The sequence below is a fragment of the Cariama cristata genome, unplaced genomic scaffold, assembly GCF_000690535.1.
Source record: "Cariama cristata isolate BGI_N322 unplaced genomic scaffold, ASM69053v1 scaffold9817, whole genome shotgun sequence".
Classification (NCBI taxonomy): Eukaryota; Metazoa; Chordata; class Aves; order Cariamiformes; family Cariamidae; genus Cariama; species Cariama cristata.
The window spans coordinates 1-12,818 of NW_009628334.1; the positions used below are offsets into that span (position 1 = coordinate 1).

The 12,818-nt window shown below is 36.0% G+C and overlaps 1 protein-coding gene across 1 annotated transcript in view; it reads right to left on the reverse strand.

Annotated features, from left to right (window-relative positions):
* Nucleotides 1-1,240: 1,240 nt before the first annotated feature.
* The window catches only part of LOC104165195 (zinc finger protein 236-like), a gene marked incomplete at both ends in the record, with an annotated part of 27,052 nt that continues 15,474 nt past the window's right edge, over nucleotides 1,241-12,818 (reverse strand). The window contains 5 exons of the mRNA XM_009704769.1: nucleotides 1,241-1,513; nucleotides 3,332-3,560; nucleotides 5,138-5,341; nucleotides 10,609-10,680; nucleotides 12,640-12,786. Of these exons, the coding sequence (XP_009703071.1) occupies nucleotides 1,241-1,513; nucleotides 3,332-3,560; nucleotides 5,138-5,341; nucleotides 10,609-10,680; nucleotides 12,640-12,786 (925 nt within the window). The remainder of the gene's footprint in view (nucleotides 1,514-3,331; nucleotides 3,561-5,137; nucleotides 5,342-10,608; nucleotides 10,681-12,639; nucleotides 12,787-12,818) is intronic.

A 12,818-nucleotide genomic window follows, 5' to 3' on the forward strand; every position in this document is an offset into this window, starting at 1 on the left:
CTTTTGTTCAAGGGGAAATCTTGGACTTGGAAGGCTAGGAAACATGACTAGGTATTATGAAGAAAGCTCTATAAAATCATAGGTGAAAAAAATGCACAAGAAATAAGAATGAACCATTCTTCACACACAGTAACTAAAACATCATATGAAACTACTGAGGAGAATATTTAAAGCAACAGGAAGCACTTTATTCAACATGTAGTTCAACATTTGACTTCATTATGGTAGGTTACTCCATCAGCAAGTTCACATGGGTTCAAAATCAACTAGCTAAGTTCTTTTGAACAAAAATCTACAAAGTGCTGCTTAGTGCAGAGGTACAGCCTGCCTCATAAAGCCCTCAACCCAAAGATTAGTAGAAGCTAGTTGTATGCTGCGAAGAAGCATTACTGTAGGTTTCCCCTTTCCCACACGCTGCCATTAGAGATAGCATCCAGGGTTAGATGAACCTCTAACTTGACCCAGTAAGCCTGACCTGCTAGACAGAGGAAGAAGCAAACATCTCTGATAGGAAAAACAAGTGTGCTGAACGATGGCTAGCTACCTGTTGGAGTTCCACAAACACTGGGCTACCTATTTTTCAAGCTACCTAGTGCTTTGCTGTTGAAGATAAAATGGGAAGTAACCAAATAGTCCTGAGTGATACAGTGAAATTACCAAAAAGTGTGGGGAAGGAGAAGGAAGAAAAGATGCAGAGTAAATACGAAAGATGACTGGGGAGGAGTAAAATCAAAACTCAAATTCTAAGAGCATGACACTTTAGAAAGCACAATTAAATACACTCAGACATATTAAAAAGGAACAACAGCTGACTCATCACTAGAAAACGAAATGTCCATGGCTTTTGCAAGAGCCCAAACAAAGTTTCAAAGCCATGAAACACTAGAAACTTATGACAAAAATTTAAGTTCATCATATAAGACACTAAAACCGGTTCATTCTCTGATAGATATCAATGGCACTGGAACAGGTTGCCCAGAGAAGCTGTGACTGCCCCATCCCTGGAAGTGTTCAAGGTCAGGTTGGATGGGGCTTTGAGCAACCCGGTCTGGTGGAAGGTGTCCCTGCCCACGGCAAGGGGGTTGGAACTGGATGGGCTTTAAGGTCCATTTCGACCAAACCATTTCATGATTCTATGACATGATAGACATCTCCACAATTTAAGCACTTCATGTTGTCTTCTTTCATTTAAGGTCTCACCCACATCACAGAAAATACAAAAGGAATTTTGAGGCCTTACCTGTATGTAGACGAATGTGAACTTTTAAACTCCCTGAGGTGGAAAAGCATTTCATACAAAATTGGCACTTGAAAGCTTTAATGCCAGTATGTGTTTTTATGTGTGCCGTGAGAGTACTCTTAACGGCAAAGGCGCGGAAACACTGGGGACACTTGAACGGCTTCTCATGGGTATGAATGCGAATGTGGCGCACTAGATCACTTGGTTTTTTAAATTCTTTGGAGCAATATGGACAAACATGCCACCTTATCCCATTTTCTTCACGTATAGAACCTAAAATAAGGAACATCAAAATGAATGTGTTTGAAAGATTTTAACAGTTCTTTAAAAATTCCACTGCATTAACACCATTATACAGAGCAATCAAAACACAAAAACATTTTGTGAAATAGATGCCATTACAACACACTTTGTAGACAATTAAGTGATAATTTCTATCAGATACATTCTACTTCACAAAAATAGTGATGGGCTGGAATGACAAAAACAAAACCCAAGAGAATCCTGTTGTAATTCAAACATTTTTATGCTACTGAAAAGAAGGAGGTAAAAAAAAAAAAGAAAAAAGCTAATAAATGTCTGACTTCACAGAATAGAAAGAATGCAGTTTGTATGCCTCTTAAAAATACAGAATGTGGTTGTGATGCAATATAATATAGCAGTTAACTTACAAATACCATAGCTAACACAAAATTATCCAACAATGAATATAACTCCTCAATCATAACCACACCAAATTATTTTAAGTACTAAACACCTATCTAACTGGAGGAGATACTTTATAAGGCCCTCTCTTCTGCAAATTCAGACTTAAATTACATTATTTAAATTTTTAAAGGAGGAAAAATTCTATAAAAGTCCTTCTGAAAGATTTACAATTTAAGGCTACTTTTTCACAGAAGTTGTTCTATGATCCAGGAACCCTAAGCTCTGTCCTGAAGGAGCAGCATACCTTTTCTCAACAAAAATGACGAAAGAAGCTTCTAAATCCTATCAGGGTTTTTTATTCATATATGTTGTTCAATATCAGATATTCCCTTCTTTAAATTGGTTCACATAGTGTTTTTTTTCTGTAAACCATGTCAATACAGTGGGGTTATGTTATCAAAAAATAAAGGCGGTTGTGTTTGACTGTACAGCAGTAACCTTTTATTTTTATTTACAGTCAGAGTTAGAGAGTTGTTATCGTTACAAGCAAGAAACAAAATAGTTCTTATCACCAGAGGAAAAAGTTAATGTTGATTTTTAGCACAGTTATGCTGGACAAGATGAGTTTTCAACTTTGGATCAATTTCTGCATCCCTTGCAAAGAAAAAGCAAGATTAATGTATCTATGAAGTTAGTATGGACAGAGCTCAATGACTGCTTATTATAGAGCTGTCTCCACCAGGCCAGCCATTAAAGTATGATGGCTATACTTGGAACAAACTGCTTCTAGCAACCTTAAAGCTTGAGCAACTTTAACACTAAAGCTGTGCGTTTAAGCACACAGAGACAAAATCCAGACTTGCATACACCCAACACAGAAAGGAGGTGAAATATTAACGCATTTATCATGACAATATCAAACCAGTACTGTCATTCCAAACACAGCTGGCAAAGTATTATCCACAATGCCAACCTTCATCCTTCCCTGCACGGCCTAGATCAGCGAAGATCTGCACGAGGCAGCAGCATGCACTTCTGCCTCTGCAAGGTCTCACTTCCAAAGAGGAAGAATAGAGATTGCAAGAACCCTCGGCTCCAGGACACGCCATGAAATCCCAATCCTCCTCAGAGAAGGATGATGGGGAAAAGAGGGAAAAATATTTATATTCTTTCTTTTTTGTCCGCCTCCAAAAACTCCACTGATCTAAATCCAGAAGATTTAAACAGTGTAACTTCACTTAATGCCATTTTGACGCATTTTAGTATCAGTATAATGAAAGTTCTAAATGCTACTTATACATACACTGTGCTTTAGATAAAAGTAGATGAAGATCATAACTGATCCACAATATGTTTTGGGAAATCCCTTTATAAAGCCATCGACACCCCCACAAATACTGTAGTCCTTACAGTACAAAGAGTAACAAGCAGTGGCAACATTACCGGGCAAAAATGGTGATTTTTTCTTAATAACCTTTTTTTCTTTTTTATCCAGTTTATCTGTACTCTCTTGCTCCTTATCTTGCTCTGCATTATTAGAGTCAACTTGATGATTTGAGAGAGTCTGGACGTCTGGATTCTGATCCTGAGCCCCAGGGGTCTTAGCCTGGCTGCAGTCAGTAGAATGGCCAGAGACGGGAATCGAAGACAATCCACTGTTCTCTAAAGCTTGCTAAAAGAGAACAAAAAACTTCTACATTAAGAAAGAAACATTCCACAGTTGCTCAAACTTTTCTCAAACACATACTTGGAAGATACAAGCAAATATAATTAAAAGAATTAACTGTCTCATGCTCCCAGAATTTCAGTTGGATTTTAAACTTGCAGAAACTCTCACACAACACTGACTTCTGATTGTCTGTGAGATTTTACGTTGGATTTGCTGCTCTAATACATGTGCCAACAACTGCCTTTTTTCTGAAAAGCACCAACTGTTTCTATAAAATCAAGCACTTGCCAGGAATATATAGCTACTCTTATGCCTGCTACATGAGAGAATAGCTCCCCATAAAAGATCAAATTTGAAGCCCACAATCTTGTGGGGAAGCCATACATGATATAAAGGAAAACGAAGAATGCTAAACCAAAGAAAGGCTAGGAAAAGCTCCAAAGTCTCTCTTAACAAACCAGTGATAACCATCAGATCGAGGCAAGAGCTATGCACTCGTTTTTATGTACACCTGGAAGGGACTGGAGTGTACCTTTATGGCTACTATTGTGCCTGAAAAGGCTCTGGACCAAAGACCTCAAACGCACATTTAAGTAGGAGCGTGCAGATATTTGACTGCTTGGAAGAAAACTCTATTTTATTTTTACTTTGTACAACAATATGGCTAATGATGCTTATACAGTAAATTAAAGAACCAACCTCAAAGACTGATTTTTTTTTTTTTAATAGCTATCACAACAATAGTTATACTTTGTGTTGTAATTTGGTGCAACTACACATCACATTCCCGATATTAGAGAACTCAGCACAGGTAACATGGTGAACCAGCACATAGCTACATGTAACATTCGAGTCTTCCAAAAATAAATTTAAATGGTACTTAAAAGACTAGAGATTAAAAAAATAGCTTAAAGGTTAGCAGGCTACCACCAATACTAAAGCAGCATATTCCCTGTCCTGTTCTATTATGCAATGGAGGCTGCAGAACAAGCACAGATAGATGACTTACTGTCTGTATCTCTTCGGTTACATAGCATCTCCTACTGCCAGTATCAAGGACAGAATAATGGGTTAGATAAAACATTGGTCTGACCCAGGAAGAAATTTTATTTGCACCAGTAGGAAATATTCAAATAGCCCTTATTAATTAGAACAGGATAAAGGCCCCGTATACATTCTCATTTTTTAAACAGATAAAAATATTGTTCTCGCCTCTTAAATGTCATCATGTTTTAAACACAGCATAACTTAAGGACGTACCACAAGCTACTTTATGCAACAGGAAAAAAAAAAGGCAAAGCGATCAATAAAATGTCCATGTTTGGGTGTGTACGCTTAAAGCTTTCTTCTAGGTTATGTAATCAATACTTATAACCTTGCTTTTGTAAAATTATACAAAAAGATATCTTAGGGCATTCCATACTCACTCAGTAGATCTTTACAATTCTTTCTTGACTGATAAATCATTTGGAAATGCAGAAGGAATGCTATCATTGAAAATACCGAGAACAAATTTCACTAAAATAAAAATGAGAAAGAAACCACTGAAACGTAAAGCTCTTCTCACACACAGCTCTTACCTGCAAAATGTCTCTATTTATTCCCACTGCAATGTTGAGTTGTTGACCAGGTTGTTGAGGTTGGTTATTTTCTACAGGACCTGGTTCTGATAACTCAAGGAGCTGCTGGATGACATCAGTTACAGCCTGCTGACCCTGATGAGCAGTAGCTGAAGACACCTGGTTTTCTGTCTGTTGAAGAAGTGGAGACCGAAAATGTGTGGCCTGAAATACACAGCAATACATTTGTAAAGGAAGATGAAAAGTATATACGAATTAATCTGTTGAGCTCCCTTATCTGAAAAGTCTGTTAACTGTCCACTAAAAGGATGTCCACTTATATAAGACATAAAGATTATACAGAGCTGTCATTCAAGGTCTGCTCACTCCACTTAAGAATTGCTTCTGTATATCCCTTTTCCGGAGTTTTTCCCAAGCTGCATAACTGTAAGCTTACAGCTTGAATTAAGTTTATCGTAACTACTGAATCTTCAACCAGTTTACAAAACACAGGGATCAATTCCTGAATTCTACGTGTAAAGGCCACATTAAAAAGTAATTCTAAAACAAATTAATGCACTGACACGGTTGTCTTTTTAAAGTTCACATATAACCAAAGCAAGTCCTTTGGAAAAATAACCTTCTAGGAGTTGAGATTTTTTTTGTATGAAATTATTTGTGTCATTACATCAAAACCTTTCAGAATAATCAAACTACTAACTTTTTCCCTTCAACTTTCAATCTTTTAAATCTCTTAGCTTTAGAAGATTCTCTTTATACTCTAAAAATTTAGATACACATGGAGTTCTGTCTAAATACTAAAAAATATCTTAAAGTATAAAAATCAAATTAGATTTGATAATTGTATCTTAGGCTATCGTAGTAACAAATACAAAGAAAAAAGGTGATAAAAAGCCTTCGTATTTCTTTTCAAAATGAGAAATAAAGACTCCTTCTGTTCTCTTTCATTTATAAACTTCTCCTCCTTACAACAAACAGACCGCATAAATATATCATTACTGAAACAACTGCTTTCAATCATTTATTTTACTGCAGAAAAGAGAAATATATATTTACATAATGGCTAGCCTCATAATTCTGTTTCTTAGAACACACTGGATATTTGCTTCTAATATTCACTTCTGTTTTCTAAAAACAATCACTTCCAGGCACACACGTACACACACACACATATATACATAAAAAACACTATCGACTTTCAGATAATTTTTAACAAAGAATAATCTTAGGCTTCACATGTGTAGTATTTCTTCCTATCCGAAAACTTCCGTGAGATTTTCTTTATACTGACGCATTACACTGGATAGTTAAAATGACACTGTCACTGTATTTGAGGATGGTTACAAAGAAATACATTAAGAAAAATTAGCTTCACTTGAGTTATGTCCTGTGAGTTTGATGAAGTATTCTAACGCCTTGTCATGAGATACAAAACAAACCCTTATCTCATTTCTCTTGCATGTGTGCAAGAACAGCACTTGCTATTTTGCTGATTTAACCATTAGTTCGTCTTATTTCACCTCACCAGTGGGACAGATGGAAAGACTTCATCTCTTCAGATTCCAATTTAGCAAAAGTGCTATAAAAATTTCAGCACGTATTTTACAAAATAGAACACACTATATGCCATTTTCATTGCAATAAGCAGGAACTTAAGTAAAGTGTTTTGCTAAAGAGTGTCACGGCTCTTTATGCAAATCATTCATTTTCTTAAAAGAGAATGCTGGGAAGGTGTTTAGTAGAGCGGGAAGACTACACTAAAAGTCTACAAAATTCTCTCAGGTTTTAGCAAAAAAAAAGAAATTGTTAATGAAGGAACTGTTCAACATCATCTTTGACATGAAAATTACAGTATCACATGTATGTAGCCAGTGTGTTCATCTATTATACAGCACTTTATATACAGTCTCATGGAGGTTATCTTTTCTGAAAAAGAATATACACATATGCACCTGGATAAAGTTTGTTACCATTACTATTAAGATACCCTGTTCATTACAAAAAGTTTCAGAGGTCTTTTTGTAGGTCTCACTTCAATACCCAATTTTAAAAATAGCCTAGAGAATGAAGTTTTATTACTACTTCCTAATTCCACATTTGTTCAATTAGAATAGTGGACCTTGTGATCACCCCTAGGCTGTCTGATGTGTAACACAAGACTGCGTGATTGCTCTCAGCGAATTAATCCTTCGAGTAAAGTAACTGTACAGAAATTGGAGCAGTTCTTTAAATCCAGTAATTTATTGTGGCAACATTTTCTGTTCCCATCCAACTTCAACAAGTTGCTCCAACAGTAAATTATCCACACTAAAATTCCATACTTTATTTCAAAGTGTGAATTTGTCTAGCTTCAACCCTCAAAACTTTTATTCTCTTCTCTATTAAAGACATTATAGATTTTTTTCCTTTTCTTCAAAACAGCAGATCAAGTCATCCTTAAATGTTTTATCTGATGGGCAAAATAGATAATGCACCTTGAGTCTCTTCAATAATAGAAAACTTCATATCATACTTTAGGAATTCTGATGGCTCTGATTCCTCCTGTTGTCTCTGAATACAGTTCATGAATAGTGAACACTATAAAGAGACAACCGACAAAAGCAAAAATTGCCAGAATGAAATACAGAGGACATATAAGGACATTTTCATTTCTATGCAAAGTTTCTTCTCTAAATAAAAAAAAATACAAAAAAAACCACCACAAAACCAAACAAAAACCCACAAACCAAACACCTAAACTTTCCAGGCAAGGAAAACCTATCTTTTGGCTTATATATCAATTATTACTTGTTCCACCCCTATTTATAAGGGAAATTTAAAATGCTCGAAAACTCCTATCTTGTGAATATGGCCTACTTTTCCTGGTTTTCTACATGTTTTTTTTATTCTTGGTTATATCAGAACACTTATTGCTTGTTGCACCCAGCTCAAAGAAATCCATACCACTCTGTATCAGGGATTTGCCCTCCTCATAAATTACCTCAATCTTTGTATCACCTTGATCAGTGATGATTTTGCATTTTCTTCCAGGTCACTGATAAAATATCCAGTAGTGCAGGGTCAAGAATTAATTTCCAAGGGATGTCAGCAGAAACACAGTAACGATGATTCCCTGTGCACCTCTTTTACAAATTCTCTCACAAAGTTTTAAAATAATCTCTCATCGTGCCTCACTTTAATTTTCGTATGTCATTCTATTTGAAAGTATAAAACATATCCCTGCTTTTTATCACCTCCATGGCAAGAAGGAAAATGAAGAATCACTAAGGATGCAAACAGCTCTACTTACCAAAAAGCACACATTAAATAAAAGAAATGTACCTATACATTTTCTTAAAACCATGTGTGGTTTTATTAATGCAGTCCCATGGAGGAATCTGAGCATACATCCTATTTCAACAAATGAACAGCAACTATACATAAACAAGCAGGCTGTGCATCTGAAGGCACGGGAACAAGTAGACAGTACATCAAAGGAGGAATATCTGAAAACATGTAACAAAATTCCTGTTGATTCTACCTTAGCATTGAGGTCTGTCTGCATTACTTTTGAGGTGATGCCATGCGTTCCTTTTCCACAAGATTCCCACACATGTTACAGTATACAGTTACCACTGTAAAAACAGAAGATGCCCTAGCAAGTGGAAGGAGAATTCAGGTTTCTGCTCTTAACTCCTAGACTAGAAAGTCAGGGTTCTCCTTGCTTACTTTCCTAGACCCACCACATGTAAACTGAAGTTGACCCTGTAAAGGTTCACACTTAAACTGCTTGGTGGCTCAGCAGTTACTAAGTCTTTCTCTGGAGAAGAACCAGGTTTGAAGACACTAAAACTAAAGGATGGAACTGGACCAGTTCTCTCACTTGGTAGGCAAGAGTACCAGGCAATTCTGGGAGGAGGGGGCAACGGGATCTATTGCTCTCAACTGGCACCTCTCACTGTGGAAAAACCTGGCACCCTGCATCAAGTACAGGGAACAACACAATAGGATGCCCTGAGACAGGTGCCTAATTTCATTATTCAGATTCAATGAAAAAAAGACAAAAACATCTTGTTGACTATTGAGGAGAAGGTAGGTCACCAGTTCCTCTCTGGAACTTGATTTGCTGGAGATTTTTTTGAATATAAACCACCCTACAAAAAAACAATTTATTAGGGGGTGGTGGAGGGTGGTGTGAGAAATCGGGGCGGGGGAGGCTATGCAAGACTTGAACTTAAAATAAATACATAAATAAAAATGATATTAAAGTGATTTTAAGAGATCAATATGAATTGACAGGCTACATTCTAGGCAAATTTCCCCCTCCCTTTCTAGAACATAAATCTGGCACAACTATACGCAGATTGTAATTTTATAAAAACTTCATTATTTAGTAATATGTTACATTTAATGCAGTATATTTACAATAAAATGTATCCTAAATTGATGATTATCTTGTCTTCAGACCTGTGCTTTCACACACGCACAGCGCCCTCTAAAAAACAGGCATCACCTCCAATATCATTCTTTACCAAAGAAAATAATTTCAACTGGTTAAAAAGAAAATTATTTAAAGTAAACTGCTTTTGAAAAACAGCTATTTTTAATACTTTTAAAAATCTTATAAGAAACATATTATAACTATTTATTTAATACAGCAAATATTAATAATTAATTAGTTCATGTCAGTTCTGTTCGGCTTTAAGTTAACTGGTCCCTGAACGCTGAAGTCACAGTAAAAGATAAAAGGAAGGTTGATAGACCGGTTATGGTGACTTTAAGGCAATACTGCCACATTTCTTAGCCCTTGGTTTTGTGAATTCTAGTACCTGAGAAGATAAATCAGTGGCTGAAGTTGGGAAGGGGGCAAATGTAAATCAAATCAGACTGTCACTAAGATACCATGCTGCAACCTATAGCTGACAAACAACACACTCCATAGCTGCAACAAAACCCGCTAATGCTCTCACTATGCCTGGCACACCAAGACCACCTCCTATGGCGTTGCACAAAGCCAGCCCTGCATCGTCCTTCCCCTGCTCCATGAGCTCCTCCTGAGCCCCATGGTTCCACTGCTGCCTCAATTCCAACCAACTCGACCAGCATGAACACAGCTCCTTCCCTCTCCACCCAAACCACGGTATCCCTATGAAGTAAAGACAGAGGGGCAGGGTAAAGGGCCCTTACTTTCCTCTGGTCTTTTTCTACAGGACAGTATGTGCCTCCCTTTTGAAGAACTAACGAACAGAATTATATACAAAATCATCAGCTTATAACAAATGAGGGAATACAATCCATTCAAGACCTGTTCCATTCCTAAATAACCAGCTGCATTCACCAAGAAGCTTGCCTTCACATTTTAGCTGACCAACTTATCACAGAGGACTGTTACACATTCTTTTTCACCAGTTAAATGAAAGTTCACAAAATTCTGTGAAGTTTCTCCCACTTGTAGTCTTGACACAAAAATATGGCCAAAACTCTACACTTACATTCTTCCATTTGTTATCAACAGGTTGCAAAAGATTAGCAGCAGATGTTGTTAAAGGTTGGGTCACAGAGTCCTACAAAGAAATGAAAAGAAAGTATTTTAAGCCTTTGTACAAAAAAAAGAAAAACATGGCTAATATCACACAGAAAAGTAGCACAGTTCATTTTCCCACAGTACAGAGACTAGGGACAGAAAAAATGAGACTATAGGAGAGATACAAAAGTACAGAGAATCACCAACATTGTTTCATGGTTTATATACATCAAATAAACACAAGTACAGAAACCAATACCTGAGCTATAAGCACTAATGCAGCAAAAGACAAGTAAGAGCCTTACAGTAAGCACATTTTACAAGATGTAGTCAGGTACTACACAAGAATGCATTCTTCAGTAGCACAGCACTTCAGAAGACTTCAACTTTTGGAATGTGTCTTTATTAAGGACATAATCATTGCTCATCCCCAGGTATGTAACAAGGGACGACAGAGACTGATTGCAAACTTCAGAACAGAATTATTATATTGGAGATTTGTTGTTAAAGCAGTTCTGCAAGTTTTGCACAGAATGAAGAAGTCAGTTCTATTCTAAGAATGTATCATCTTTCTATAGTTATTAAAAAAAAAAAGTCATTAAATATCTGCTGTTACAGATAGAAAATTAAAAATAGAAGGTGTAATACTCTTAATATGCAATTGACATGTCAGTTATTATCTTTCTTCTTCCTTGTTAAACTTCTTGGCATAAGTTTTTAGAAATAAATTTTTTTCTCCCATTTTCTCATACTATTGTATGGAGGTTTTCTTTACTTGTCCCCTCTTCCATGCAAGCAGAGAAGTATGCTTGCAGCACAGGTAACATCACCACACTGCTGTAACATCAATACGCCATGCAAATGTAAAATACTAAGCAAACCAAAACAAGAAAAACAGGGCCAGTCAAGGAAAGCAAACATGAGGCAGTAGGAAGGAATTCTTTCCTATCTTGCTTTTAAGATTAGATTTGTGAATGCAGAAATGTACAAAAAAACACAGAGATTATATGTACTTGCAAGCAAACAGACCACATTAGTCTTTTTTTTATCAATTAACCTGAAAAGACAAATAGTATCTGCCATACAAAAACACTTTATGAAATATAGGAAAAAAAAAATAAAAAAAATAAAAAAGATGCTTCTCCAAACAACACTACTAGACACTTGTTTTCAACAAGATATAGCTGCATAATGAAGCTGAGACTTTAAATTTTAACCCCCCACTTCAAAGTCTGGTATTACTTGTCATCCATTGAACATTAAAGCATAAAAGTTGGAAATTATGCAAAACAGAGTGGAACAAAGGTAGAAAAGGCAGTTCTATTCAAAGAAAAAAAAAGCAGTATGATATATTAAATACGCACTGGATCAAAAAATAAAATAGTCTTATAAAACCTGAAGCATTTTCCGAATTTTAGCTCGCTCTTGTATCTTGGTGAAGAAAAAAAACACATTCAGTGCTTCCAATAAAGCTAAGATTTTTCCTTTATGATCTGTCAAATAAGAAGCTAACTTTTAAAACAAGATATCAGAAATACTCTGAAGAATAATCCACTATGTGTTTATATGGACTAGAATTATATTAAAAACTAATTTCTGAAAATGAGTTGAAATTAATACATAATTTGACTAGTTCTAAATTTTATTCTTCCAGTAAAACTTTCCAATTATTTTCATGTTATCTGAGGAAGAAACCTTTCCTCCTCACACAATCTGTAAGCACCAGAATTATATTTTACCTAGTTGTAGAATTAAGTTGTTGTATTTTCAACCAAACCCTCAAATAGTAATTTTTTTTTTTTTGCATATACTTGGCCAATTTACATTCTGCTAGTATTTGATCATGCAAATCCATTCCAGAAATGACACAAAACTTCTGTCTTTTTAAAGACAGCTACAGGTCTTTTGGTTCTAACCTATCTGAAGAATTACTGGAATTAAGATACAGACTTAATTAAAGTCTTAAAGTCATTTTCACAATACACTGAGCAAAGCTTACCGCCGTAACATGAGATACATCTGTTGAAGCGCTCGCAGAATTCTGTGGACCACCCATGTGCATCTTGCTGATATGTGTATTTAAGCTACCCAAACTCTTGAAGACACAGCTACATTCTGTACAGTTGTACGTAGGGCCATTCTTCACCTTTAATAAAACAAAAAAAACCTAAGCAAATT